Source organism: Mustelus asterias, chromosome 7, assembly GCF_964213995.1.
Source record: "Mustelus asterias chromosome 7, sMusAst1.hap1.1, whole genome shotgun sequence".
In the NCBI taxonomy this organism is placed as follows: Eukaryota; Metazoa; Chordata; class Chondrichthyes; order Carcharhiniformes; family Triakidae; genus Mustelus; species Mustelus asterias.
In genome coordinates this window covers 63,047,185-63,061,473 of record NC_135807.1, presented here as the reverse complement: position 1 = coordinate 63,061,473, position 14,289 = coordinate 63,047,185, and the positions used below count along the sequence as shown (strand labels likewise).

General features: G+C 42.6%; 1 protein-coding gene across 1 annotated transcript in view; it reads right to left on the bottom strand.

Annotated features, from left to right (window-relative positions):
- Positions 1–14,289, bottom strand: part of sntg1 (syntrophin, gamma 1) — a 122,096-nt gene that overhangs the window by 46,993 nt on the left and 60,814 nt on the right. Inside the window, exons 11-12 of the mRNA XM_078215494.1 lie at positions 14,095–14,133; positions 5,823–5,939 (exon numbers count right to left, since the gene is read on the bottom strand). Of these exons, the coding sequence (XP_078071620.1) occupies positions 5,823–5,939; positions 14,095–14,133 (156 nt within the window). The remainder of the gene's footprint in view (positions 1–5,822; positions 5,940–14,094; positions 14,134–14,289) is intronic.

Here is a 14,289-nt window from a genome sequence, read left to right as displayed (position 1 = left end):
GAACCTTTGAACAAATCAGGATAACATCTGGTTCATCAATCACATTATTCTAATTACATTTTGAGTTGTTCATGATAGAGTGGATTATACCGTTTTATATCTAGTATGGCAACTTTGTGTATATGCTGTTATTTCTGTAGAGACTTAATGAACATGACTGCAGCAGCATTAAGGAGTAAAGGCATGAGAGTGGAAATCAATTTCAGTTTCCAACTAAGTAGAGGCTATCTTCAATGTAGCATGAAACTATCGGTAGTCTGGGAGTAACAGCTTAACCAAGAAGCAAAGGTAATTATAAACAAGTGAATCTATTTAACAAAAACCATTCTTGGAATGCAAGCATTCCCTTTTGTTCAAAGAAGACTGCCCTCTTCTTGAGTTGCTTGCAGTCTTGTGTTGACAGTGCTCCAACAAGACCGTTAGGTGGGGATCATTCTGGAAAACGACATTTTGTCTTATTCATTTGTGGGACATGGGCATCGTTGGCCAGCCAGCATTTATTGCCATTCCATAGTTGCTCTTGGAGGGCAGTTGAGAGTCAATCACATTGCTGTGGCTCTGGAGTCATATGTAGACCAGACCAGGTAAGGATGGCATACTTCCTTACCTAAAGGACATGAGTGAACCAGAGGGGCTTTTCCAACAATCGACAATGATTTCATAGTCATCAATTGATACTTTTACAGGTATTTGTTATTGAATTCAAATTCTACCATTTGCCATGGTGGGATTTGAACCCGGGTCCCCAGAACATTAGCTGAGTTTCTGGATTAATAGTCTAGCAATAATACCACAAGGCTATCGCCTCCCTTATTCTAAGAACCACTAAGTAAGCATGTTAACTCAAATGACAGCATTTAATCTCTCAAGTGCAAGTAGCCAGTAATGTCCAGAGCCTAACTATGCCAATATCAATGTGTAATAAGATATTGACACAGGTATCATGCCAGATTCATACTTTGCCAATTAGTGTTATGTAATTACTACTAGTTATAGTTTGCTGGGGGAATATTATTTCTAGTTGATAGGTAATCATCACCTAGAGAGAAATCAATGACTCCACATAACTTGATGATCCATCTTTTAATTACAGATTGTGAGAAATTTGAACAGAATGCTTTGAACTTAAATAATTGTATGAATTGAACTGGGGAATTAGGTGAAAAAATAGATTGGTAGAGATGCAGTGACAGACATTTAAGGAGATATTTCAGAATACTCAGAAAAGATGCAATCCAGTGAGAAAGAAAGACGCTAAGTGCGGGATTTTACAACCTCGCTCAAGTGAGACTGGAAAATCCCGCCCAAGGACAACCGACATTTCCATTGCTCGCTCCGATTCCGTAGTAGAATTTTGGAGTAAGAGAAGGACGCACCATCCATGTCTAATTAAAGCTAGTATCAAATTGAAAGAAAAGCATATAGTTCCACAAAGGTGAGTGGCAGATCAGAAGATTGGAAAGAATATAAAGAACAGCAAGAAATTAATAAAAGGTTAAAAGATTAATAAGAGTGAAAAATTAGCGTACAAGAGAAAACTAGCTGGTAATACAAAAACAGATCGTAAGACTTTCTACAGGTATTTAAAAAGGAAATAATAAGTAACATGAGCATTGGTCTTCTAGAGAATGAGAATGGGGATTTAATAATGGAAAACAAAGAAAGGGCGGATGAATTGAACAGATATTTTGAGCTTGTCTTCTCTGCAGAGAATACAAATAACATCCGAGATATAATTGTGAATCAGGAGGTGAAAAGGAGGGTGGAATTTAAAACAAATACAATCCCGATGGAAAGGGTACCTGAAAATTGATAGAACTAAAAGCTGAAAAGTCCCCAGATCCTGATGGACTTCATCCTAGGGTCTTAAAAGAAGTGGCTGCTGAGACAGTAGATACATTGGTTTTAAGTCTCCAAAATTCCCGATGTTCTAGAAAGGTCCCGACAGATTGGAAAATGACAAAAGTTGGTCCCCTGTTCAAGAAAGGAAGGGGGCAGAAAGCAGGAGACTACAGAGCAAGTATCTTAAGATCTGTCATAGAGGAATTACTGGAATCTATTATTAAGGAGGTTATATCAGGGCACTTAGAAAATCTCAATGCAATCAGGCACAGTCACATAGTTTTGTGAAAAGGAAATCATGTTTGACTAATTTATCAGAGGTTTTTTGAAGGAGTAACAAGCAATGTGGATAAAGAGAAACCTGTGGAGGTACTGTACTTAGATTTCCAGAAGGCAATCAACAAGGTGCCATATCAAAGGTTGCTACACAAAATAAGAACTCATGGTGTAGGGGTTAACACATTAGTTTGCATAGAGGATTTGTTAGCTCAGAGAACAGGGATAATTAGGTCTTTTTCAGGTTGGCAAGATAAGATGGATGGAGTGCCACAGGGATCAATGCTTGGACCCCAGCTATTTATAATTGATGTCAATAACTTGGATAAGATACCAAATGTAATGTTGTTAAATTTTCTGATAACACACAAATAGGTCGGAAAGTAATTCTTAAGAGAACATAAGGAGTCTGCAAACAGACATAGATAGGTCAAGTGAGTGGGCAGAAATTTGGCAGATGAAGTATAAAGTGGGAAAATATGAACTTGTCCACTTTGGCAGGATGAACAGAAGAGCAACATACTATTTAAATGAAGAGAGATTGCAGAACTCAGTGGTACAGATGAATTTGGGTGTCCTGCTACATGAATAGTTAGCATGCAGATACAGTAAGTGATTAGGAAGCAAATTGGAATGTTGTTGTTTATTGCAATGGGAATGGAATATAAAAGTAAGGATGTTTTATTACAATTGTACAGCGTATTGGTGAAATATCCAGAATATTGGACAAAATCTTACCAAAAAGTGGCAGTGTGTTTTTTCCGGCAAGAAAACCAGCGTGTTTCTCTCCAGAGAAACTAATCAGTTTTCTCTCCAGACTCTACCACTCTGTGTGAAAAAAAGGGGAGTAATTTGTGCCGTCATTGAGGGGGTGGGGCCTAAACACGCTGACAAAATCCAGCTGTACAGAGATTGAGATGCTGTCCCGATCAGGATGACAATAAACCTCCCCCCACCCCACCACAGTGACCTCAGGGGTTCCCCTCCCCACCTCCAACTGGAGTGAGTGTTCACTTTGACCCCCACCCTGATCATCGTCCCCTTCCCCCTCACCCCGATCATTGGCCCCTTCCCACACTCTCCCCACCTCGATCATTGGCCCCTTCCCATGCTCTCCCCACCTCGATCATTGGTCCCTTCCCATCTCTCCTCCCGCCCCGATCATTGGCCCCTTCTCCCCCCACCTCCACCCCGATCATCGGCTCCTTCCCACGCCCTCTCCACACCCCAATCATGGCCCTTTCGCTCCCCACCCTGATCATCGTCCCCTTGCCCTTCCACCCTGCTCATCGGCCCCTTCCCACACTCTCCCCACCCCGATCATCGGCCCCTTCTCCCCCCACCCTGATCATCGACCCCTTCTCCTCCCACGCTGATCATCGGCCCCTTCTCCCCCCACCCCGTCCCCACCCTGATCATCGGCTCTTTTTCCCCCCCCGCAACCACCCAGATCATCGGTCCCTTTCCACCCTTTCCCCACCTCCTCCCCAAGCATTGGCCCCTTCTTCCCCTACCACCACCCCGATCATCAGCTCCTTCCCACCCCCTCTCCACTCTCTCCCCCCACCCCAATCACAGCCCCTTATCCCCCCACCATCAGCCCCTTCCCACCCCAATCATCGGCCCCTTCTCCCCCCCCCCCCCACACCCACCCCGATCATCGACCCCTTCTCCCCCCACCCCAATCATCAGCCCCACATCTGTGTGAACCTGTTGTAAACCGCGCCAACAGGGGGTCAAGATATGGCGAAGGGGCATGTTAATGATATTAAGATGTATGTAAGTCAGGTTCACACCCTTTGTGATGGTGCTGCTGGAGAGGGGCAGGGAAGATCCAATGTGATGTTTTCGGCGGTGGACCTCGTGGACAGCTAACATGGGCTCAAGATACCACCCATTGTGTATAGCTTTGGTCTCCTTATTTAGGAATGGACACAAATGCATTAGAAGCAGTTCAGAGAAGATTGAAGTGATATCTGGGATGGGGGGCTGGAGTGTTATTTTATGAAGAAAGGTTGGGCATACTGAGCCTGTATCCAGTGGAGTTTCGAAGATTGAGAGGTGATCTTATTGAAACGTGCAAGATGGTGAAGGGACTTGACAGGGTGGCTGCTGAAAGATGTTTCTCTTTGTGGGAGAGACTAGATCTCGGGGAACACCATTTGAAAGTAAGGGGTCTCCTATGGAAGATGGAGTTGAGACAAAATGTTTTCTCTCAGAGAGTTGTGAAGCTTTGGAGCTCTCTTTCCCAGCGAGTAGTGGAGACTGGGTAATTGACCATTTTTAAGGCATAGGTACATGGATTCATAACTAACAAGGGAGTCAACCATGGATAGATGAAATATGGAGTGGAGGGCACCGTCAAATCAGACATGATATTGTTGAATGAGGGACCGATTGGCCTATTCTGCTCCCAATTCACGTATGTTTATATGTTCATAAAAAAACATTCCCCAGAATCTTACGTTGATCGGATGGGCACACACTCAACTCAGAAGCATGTAAAATTGCATGAGTAGTCGTGGAGTGGGTCCTGTTTTAAGCCCTCCCCCCATCACACAATATTTCAGTCAGCAGGCATGGGCTTGATTCTGATGCTCACCCGGCAACAATCAAGAAGTCAATTTAAATTAATTGAATAGCAATTGATGGGGATTTTACATTGCCCATCTACCTCTACGTCTGGCAAGGCAGCCGTGATGTTTTGGCTGCAACCTGGATCCAGGGCGGTATGAAAGTCAGGGCAATGTGTCTAGAGACTGAGGTCTGTGCATGATAGTGCTGCCTAGACAATTGTGGCATATATTTTTCATTGATATTTATTTTTTTATAAGTCAGCAGCTTCCTCAGACAGCTCCACTGTGGTTGTCCCCATGCAGGAGCACATTAGTAAAGCCAGCCCACATTATCCCTTTCTTGGTGCCCTCCCCCCTACCGGCTTCCTCACCAGCACTCGGCCTTTGACAGAGCATGCTTCACACTGGATAGCCAGCATAATATTGCATTGACATGATCTTGGGCAGGAGTGGGTTTCATGCCCCCAATGTAAAATTCAGGCCATTGATGGGGTACATAACAATGAACACATTAATATTTGGGAAGTTCTCCTTTTAGAAGTAAAACAAGAGATTGCTATACACTCCAGGGCCAAATGGGCATTGAGGCATAGCAGCAAGTTGTTATGAACAAAAGCTATGAAGTAACTGTGTTAATGAAACAAAGGAATTCAATGGATGGGTCTAATAATGACAATCTAATTGAACTTAGTTTTTCAATAGTTTGACTGTAGTAAAACGAAGAGGGCCAATAATAATTGAATAAAAGTTATTAGCATGATTTAATCCTGTTATTAAATAAATCTATCTAAGATCAAAATCTGCTTTGAACCGAAATTTCTGTTCCGCATTTTTAATTGTCCTTATTGCTCTTTGCTGCAAATATTATTTTTAGTAACTTGCTTCAATTTATATCTACGCAAGAATCCAATTTGGTCCGGACTTGTCTAAAATGTAAATAAGCTATCCCTTCTTCGAGATTGGAGGGGATAAAAAATAAAAATCAAAGCCGTAACTTGCAATTCACATCATATGGCATGCTTCAGTGCGGAATCTCATCACAATCAATTAAATATATTAACTACATATTTCCAAATGCATACTAAATTTAAAATGCTGAAGATGTCATAACTAAACAGTTCCACATACCGGAGGTGCTGTAAATTTATAAAGGCAAGAGCCTCTCACGGCTAAGTACTTTGGTGTATACAGTTTATCTTGCAACGAGTCTGGTTCCCGATCTTCTACCCAGCCCATATAGATTATCTGACAAAAAGAAATCAACAATATTAACTAGTGTTACATTTTAATAACTTACACGTGCTGTTAAAATGATGTATGGAGCGTTCATCTGAAAAGCATTTCACATCAACATGTTTCTTTCTCTACTTTATCATTTATTAAAGCCTTTTAAATGTATAATTATCTTGTCCTTCAAACTGAATCAGTTTTTGGCCTCAAGGTTATACAATGATTTGTAAAGCCATTATTTGTGCTCAATTCACATTTTAAACTCCCATTTTCCCCCAAAAAATCAAACCTTCAGCCAGTTCTTAAAATTACTTTCACTCCAGTCTCCACTTTGACAGAAAGAACAAAGAACAGTACAACACAGGAAACAGGCCCTTCGGCCCTCCAAGCCTGTGCCGCTCATTGGTCCAACTAGACCATTCGTACTTTGGAGGGTGCTTTGGAGATGTGTAAAGATAGAGGGTGAGATTCTCTGGCCCCCTCCCAACGTGTTTCCCAGCAGCAGGAGGTTGTGTGACATTTGCTGGCACAGGGAGCAATCGGCAGGGGTTGGCGGTGGCAGGGGTGGGGGTGAGAGGGGTGGGGGGAGTGGGGGGGCGGGGAGGGGGGTTCACCAGCACAGGGAGCGATCGGGGGGGAGGGCAATGTCCGTGGGGTGGGTGAGGGGGAGGTGGCAGGCGATCTCCCAGTTCACTGGGAAATCAGGGCACCTGTGCAATTAAGCCCCAAGCGCTCTGCAGCCGGCTTCACCGGCAAGCTTAGGCTATGCCCGCCCCCCTACTGGTGAGAATCACATCCAGGCTTTTTTTTTTGCACTGACTTTGACTCACGGCTCATCGAAGAACCAATGCCATTCTCTCCCATTGTCTCGCTAGTTCGGCACTTGGAATTTTTTTCGTATGATCGTACCCTTAGTCATTTTTTGGGAGAGGGGTGACTTTTACACTGGTTCTGAGAGCGGTGGGCCTCACAGAGATTGGGCGCCATTTTTAAAGGATGCCCTGATCTCAAGGTGAAATTAAAGACCCCCTTCTTCCCGCATGGACATTGGGACCCTTCACCCCCCAACCGCAACCCCCCCAATTCCAGCATCAGGGCCCGTCTAATGGATCCCCCTTCAACCCCCCACTTTATGACCTCCTTCATGTTCCCCTCAGGCCCCACTGCATCATGCCCCATCCCCTTAGCAGCGCCACATGGCACTCCCAGGATGCTGGTTGATGCTGCTAGTTTGGCACTGCCAGATGGGTGGGCACTGCCAAGCCATTCCTCCAATCATCTGGGAGCTTCAATGGCCTCAGAGCCCCCTGACATGGCCATCACATCTGGTCTCCATTTGTGAAGACAGTCTTAATTGTCACTGTGTTCCTGCTGCGCCTGAGGGTTGGAAAATCCGGGGAGCAGGGAGAATCCGGCCTCAAACAGGCCAGGTGTATTTAAAGCTTATTTTAATATGCTAATCTGGTTCCCGCCCTCATTCAATGGGAATCTGGGCATGGTGGCTGGGAGGATTGCAATGGAGTTTCACACTGGCGTTGAATACACTAGACCCCTCACCCATGATTCTCCGACCCTGTGCCACCCCAATGCAATCTGCGCCGAGTGCAACATGGGTCGTAAAATCACAGCCATTGTGTAACCTTTTCGTTAACGAGGAGTGTAATAGCACTATCTTTTGGCAATTTGTGTTTGTGTGTGTGTGTGTATATATGCATATATACAAGTCAAACTGATTGGACTAGTTTCAGTTAAGTACTGAATTTCCCTTTTGTCCTGCCAAGATATTAGTGTCATCAAGACTAGTGACTAACCTGTGATTTCTTCATTGTGCTAATGGCAACTCAGAAATTATTTCTCCCTAAGTGCTGCACTTATCTGTGTCCAGTGTGTCAATTATGAATAATTGTCAAGTTAATGAATGTGTATGCATAAAAAGAAAAGGGCAAAAATGCAATCCATTGTTGTTGGTATTTAATCACTTTGCATAGATGTGACTGACCTGTGCATTCATTTAAACTGGCCTACTCTGAAAGCATATTACAAATATAACTTAAGTTATCACTTTAGTGTCATTTGTCTCGAATGCGGTCTGGCTAAGTGTGACACTTTTAGCTCGTCAGCCATTTCTACAAGACAACATTATCCTAGATTTCACCCAATAATTGGTTAAACTAATGTTTTACCATTGCAAAATTTACCTGTGCGTTAAAACAATTTCACCCATCATAACCTGAAAGCCTTGAATGCCTTTGTTATGCTGTCCAGGAATTAGTAATACTCCCCCACTCCAAATGTATAAGACTGGGAACAGGGAGTGGTTCTTCACCTTGTGTTTGTTGCACCATTCATTGACATCATGGCTGATCTGCATCCTAATTCGATCTTCCTTTTATGGATAACCACCCTTTAATACCCAAGTGTAGCAAACGATACATCAATCTCAAATTTAAGATTATTAATTGTGCTAGAATCTATTCCTTTTGGTGGGAGTAAGTTCCACACTTCTTTCACAAAATGTAGGGATAACGGGTACATGCTAAAATTGGAAGGTGGTGGCTTGAGCTGTCCCACAAGAAAGTTGTTTTCTTAAGTTCGAAATTGAGTGACCTAGCTCCAATTCTAAGTGCATGCCCTCTCATCCCAGACTCCCACACCATCTATCAATTCCTTTCAAAATCTCCCCCAAAAAAATCACCCTTCACCTTCCACTGACCAGGAAATACATTCTCTCCATATAATTCAAATCTTGGAGAACTGCTAGAATTCTGGTGAATCTATACTTATACTTCCAAGGCTGGATATCAATCTGGATTTTACAATCTCTACCATTGGATTTGAAGTAGGGGGGAGAAAACATAACATCCAGCAGAGTGGCCTTCTTGCTGTCTACCTCTCCGCCTCTGACATTTTAAAATTTCATGGGGGCCAGGGGAAGCCTATTAAGACCCTTAGGTGGCCAATTAAAGGCTACTCCAGGGCTTCAACCCACCACTACTACTGTGGGAAGGGGGGAGGGGGGAGGTGTTGAGGGCTGTGGCAGCCTGTAAAATCCAGCCCATTCTTCCTAAAGTTTGGTGCTCAGAAGCTTTGTACAGGTGTAGCAAAACATCCTCCCTTTTATATTCTATCCCTCTAATATTCTATCAGTCTTTTTGCACCCGTGTAATAGTGATCTAGCTATATATAACTCTAAGGGTGCGGTCTTACCGGTCATTCATGCCACACTCCCGCTGCAGCAAGGTCAGAAAATTTGGCACCCAGCCAAATCTCCATTCCCTGCAGAGGGATGGGAAAATCCCGCTGGTGTGAGCGCCATAACATTCCAGACTAAATCTCTTTGGTTCTCTTTGTTCTTAGATTCTCAGAATTTAAAACATTAACAGATCTATCTTTCTTAGTTTGAAAATGGATCATCAGCATTGAACTGCATCTGTCATGGTTTTGCCCACTCACTGAATCTATCATCGTTTCTTCGTAATATTATGCTCCCGTCCACATTACTTCACATGCCACCTATTTTTGTGCCGTTGGCAGACTTGAAAATATGGCTCACTGTTGTGTTATCTAAGCTGTTAATAAACGCATTGAATAGTTTTGGCCTCAGCACAGATTCTTGTGGGACAGCACTAGTCACCTCCTTCCAATTCAAGTACATATCAATTATCGCTATATTCTGTCTTCTACAACTTAACCAAATCCCGAACAGGTCAATAATTTACCTTCATTTCCATGGGCTTTAATTTTAGCTAACATCTAACCTGCTCTTGTAAATGAGAAAGGAAAGGATGTCCGAATGAGATATGAATCAGGGAATTCTAGACAACTAAATTCAAAACTCAAAGCAATGAAGAAATTTGAAATATCATTTATGAGAAAGACTGCTGCAGCTTTCAAGGGAAGGAAGTATATTTGATTTTGACAAGAGAGTGAGAACAATGGGAAGTCAGCATTAGGAGGGCAGTGATCCAGGTGTCTGTTGAAAGGAAATGGTCTAGGGCCTGTGCCAATTTTGTGGTTATGCCCAATTTAAATTGATTTGATGAACAGTCAGTGCGGGATGTGCTCTGTGTAGGCAGCTCACCAGCTTTGAGGGTGTCCGAATATGATGAGCTTACAACAAAAGGGAAAGGTTGGAATTGTCAACTACATTCAGTTTGTCTTTCTGGACAGCAGCCAGATGGCCCTGCAGTCCACGATCATTTCTGTCCCTGGCTCTGGTGCAAGCTCTGAAGAAGTGGTGTGATGGTGCTTGTAGTACCATCGGTGCTGTATTAATGCCTGAGCTGGAAATATCGGCAGCTCCATGTCATATCGAAGGAGGGCACTTCAGATGGATGTGGACAGGGATGTGTAGGGAGTCTGTGTGAATGTGTGTGTGTGTGTATTGAGGAGGGGTGGGGGGTCGAGGAGAGTGCAGGGTAGAAAGCTGGCCCCAATATTTCTTTTTTGAGGTATTTAAATTAGAAAGGTCTTTCCAATGGATATAGTTTACAAGAATTTACCAACACATTGATGAAGTTCTTTAACTGTGATTTAAAAGAAAATCACATTTTTCTGACTAAAAATATAGTCATCTGCATTAAAAACATAGCTTGATGGCTACAGATGTTTTGAGGATGGTGACAAAGGAAGTTCTACCGGAATCCTTTTAGGGATCGTCGTTGTTCAACTTCAAACATGCACCGTGTTTGTATGGAAGCATCTGGAGCCATTTTTCTTAATGGACTCTAACAACATGACTAAGATAGCTGCCACCTTTGAAGCCTCAATACAGGCTATCTCAAGCTTCCAGAAAATTCCTAATTATATTATCCTGGGTTGGGGGTCTCCACTTTGAATGAATATGTCCGGACTGCATCTCTCAGTGAGAGACATAGACAGAGTGGATAAGGAGCAGCTGTACTCCTTAGTTGAAGGGTCAGTCATGAGGGGACTTAGGTTCAAGATGAGGGCAGGAGGTTAAAGGGGAATGTGATGAAAGATCTTTCTACCCAAAGGGTGGTGATGATCTGGAATGCTCCTCCTTGGAGGATGGTCGAGGCAGGTTGCCTCACAGCTTTTAAAAAGTATCTGGATGAGCATTTGGCACCTTATAACATTCAGGGCTATGGGCCAAGTGCTGGCAGATGGGATTAGGTGGAAGTTTAGGTGTTTCTAATGTGTCAGTGTTGACTTGATGGGCCGAAGGGCCTCTTCTGCGCTTATGATTCTATGAAATCACATCTGCCGTTGTTCTACGTTTACACCAAACTCAGTATCAATGGACTTCTAGACTCCGCGGGCTGCATTTTCTGGGGGAAGTTGGACAGTTCATGCCTCTAACCCCCATCTTTGACCCCGAAAGGAAAGATGATTGGAAGCCGGCTTGCCCCATGCCAGCCCATCCCGCAGCCAAAACACGCTGCATGTGGGCTCAGTTAGTGGCGGGTGGGACTCCTGCCCTCTGCTGGGGAGTAAGCCTCATCCTAGGGAGCTGTCAGCAAATTTAATTGGCCAGCAATTCCAGCAGTTCTAGCAGTGCCAATAGCTCAGTAGTGGGCACTGCCAGGACTGCAACCAGTCCCAACAAGAAGGACCAATGGATCCTATAGTGAGGTAGGTCTGGGATACTGGGCAGAGAGGATTTGTGAGGAAAGGACTTTTTCACTCAATGAGTGGTTCAGGTCTGGAATGCACTGCCTGGAAGTGTTGTGAATGTAGTTTCAATCGAGACATTCAAGAGGGAATTAGCTGGTGTCATTTGGAGAGCCAGTGCAGTTACGATGGGCCAAATGGCCTCCTTTTGTGACATAAAAATTCTGTGATTCAGATTGTAAATTTTCTCAAAGAGGCTGTTTTTCCTTGAAATGCACACGTCCATCAGAGCAGAATAATTTGTTGTTTTTTCAGAGACAATTAATATTTTCATAACTATATTGTTAGTTCATATCAGGGGAGTATGACAAACAATAAGTATACCTCCGAGTATCTTCTCCTTAAACTTCCACAGCTAAGTGCTGAAACTGCTTACAACTCCTCTTAATAAAGGTTCTGAAAGGTAAATCTTACATGATAGGCAGCATGATTTGATCAATACCTTTGTTTAAAACCATGCTTTGATTTAGAATTGTAATAGTGTTCTCCCAAGAAGAACATAAAACACTATTATAAATTTGTCATTCTGTAAGGTCACAGGCCATTTACACCAGATAAAATTGATGGCTTTTGTACAAATGCTGACAGTACATCAATATTATAATTAAATGAAAAAAATACTATAACATAAACAGATCAATGGGTTGCATTGAGCAATTGGGAGTCAAAATACCTTGTTGGATGGGAAAAAACCGGAAAGAGGAGTTAGTCCCTATTAATTATAATCCTTTCACTGGCCATGTACATTTTAGCCTATCATGAACTTCAACCCACTTATTTTGTTACCTGAGGGAAAGGTTTGAATGATTTCACATTGATCCCCACTATAAATGAAGTAAAACTCCAAGATACTTAAACATTCAAATTTCTCCGATATTCAACTCTGGGCAGTAGTTTTCCACAAATGACGTTTTCTTGCTCGCAGCAACAGTAAATGATTGTATTCTGCAAGGTATGTGATCATCTCTTCTAAAAGAGCTCAGTATCAATGGACTTCCAGACTTTGCAGTTTGACTTGTGGAGAACCCAGACTCCACCTCACTTTGACTTGTAACCTTTGTTCACATTTCAGGTCAGATAATTATCCAGTTTTGATGTGAAAGTGTTCATCACAAACCATTTGGTACACTTACTGACTTTCTGTTTGTCCGGCTCACTGGCCGGAATTCTCCAGTCTCACACACCCCGCCACCACTGCCAGTGAGAATGGAGAAGTTGGCACTCAGCCAAATTGCCATTCACGGCAGCGAGACAAGAGAATCCCAACTGCAGGTGAGGTTGGAGAATTCCGGCCACTACTCGTAGAGAAAAAAAAAATCTAATCTCTTGTCTCTGTTGCAACTTTGATTTTTGTTTTAGGCTATGTCCTCTGTCTTAATGTCCCAGCAGTCCTTTTGTATATCTTAAATAGTTAGATCATGTCCTTCCCTCATCTTCCTTTTGGTCCACGTGGCAATTCACCTCTGTGAGCGTCCTTGTCATAGTGAGCCTGTCCTGAAATCATCCTTGTAGCTCTTCGCTAAACCTTCATCAAAACAACAATTGTTTCGAAGTGAAGCTGCTCATAACTGACTATGATGAATGATCATACAACCCTAGAATTCCTACAGTGCAGAAAGAGGCCATCGAGCCTGCACTGACAACAATCCCACTCAGGACCCATCCCTGTAACCCCATGTATTTACCCTGTTAATCTCCCTGACACTAAGGGACAATTTATCATGGCCAATCAACCTAACCTGCACATCTTTGGACTGTGGGAGGAAACCAGAGCACCCAGAGGAAATCCACGCAGACACGGGAAGAATGTGTCCACACAGACAGTGACCCAAGGCTAGAATCGAACCCGGGTCCCTGGTGCTGTGAGACAGCAGTGCAAACCACTGTACCACCCCGATCTATATGAGGTTTGAATAAGTTAGTTTGCTCTACAGTCAAACAATCTCAAAATGCACCCATGTACTTAATAAGACTTATTGGCAGCATCCTCTCAGTCAATAATCGCACATTACTAACTTCTCTACTTTGCTCATGAAACACTCTCTGAATACACATTTACAAATATTATGCACCTATAGACTAGATCACATTTAATCTCCATTAGATTTTATCTGCAATTTCTTCGCCATTTCACTCAAAATTATCTTTGAATAGAATTGCATGATCCCTTATTAAATTTAAACTTTTGATTGAGAGAATATAGGATTCACTGAATCTGAATTGAAAGACCAAATTTACCCCCAGTTTTGTGCCAAGTGAATTTAAACTCAAAGAATATAAAAGTATTGTACTTAAAGCAGCAAAAAATGTTCAGCACTCCAAGGGTTACTTGGTGGCACAGTCCAAGCTGATGAATTCCTAAAGAACCTCATTAATAATGTTGATAATGAATTCATGAGCAATTAATGTACATAGGGGATCATTCATTAGCCTTTATTTCAAGGACATTTTGCTCCAAAGATAAAAACACAATCAAAATATAATGAACCTGACAAATGTGTCAATATGATTTTTTTTAAAAGAAGTTCCAACTTACCTGTTGGTTCACAGGAAAATTCCTGTTTATCTTTTTAATCTGAGGGAAAATATTAAATTAGAATTATTAATTTGTGAGCAAGGTAGCAAAGCAGCACAGTTAAAAAAAAACCTTATGAATTGAAGATCATACAAATATAACATTTACATTATTGTTTCATTTGTAATTATGTAACACATTTAAAACCTATTCATC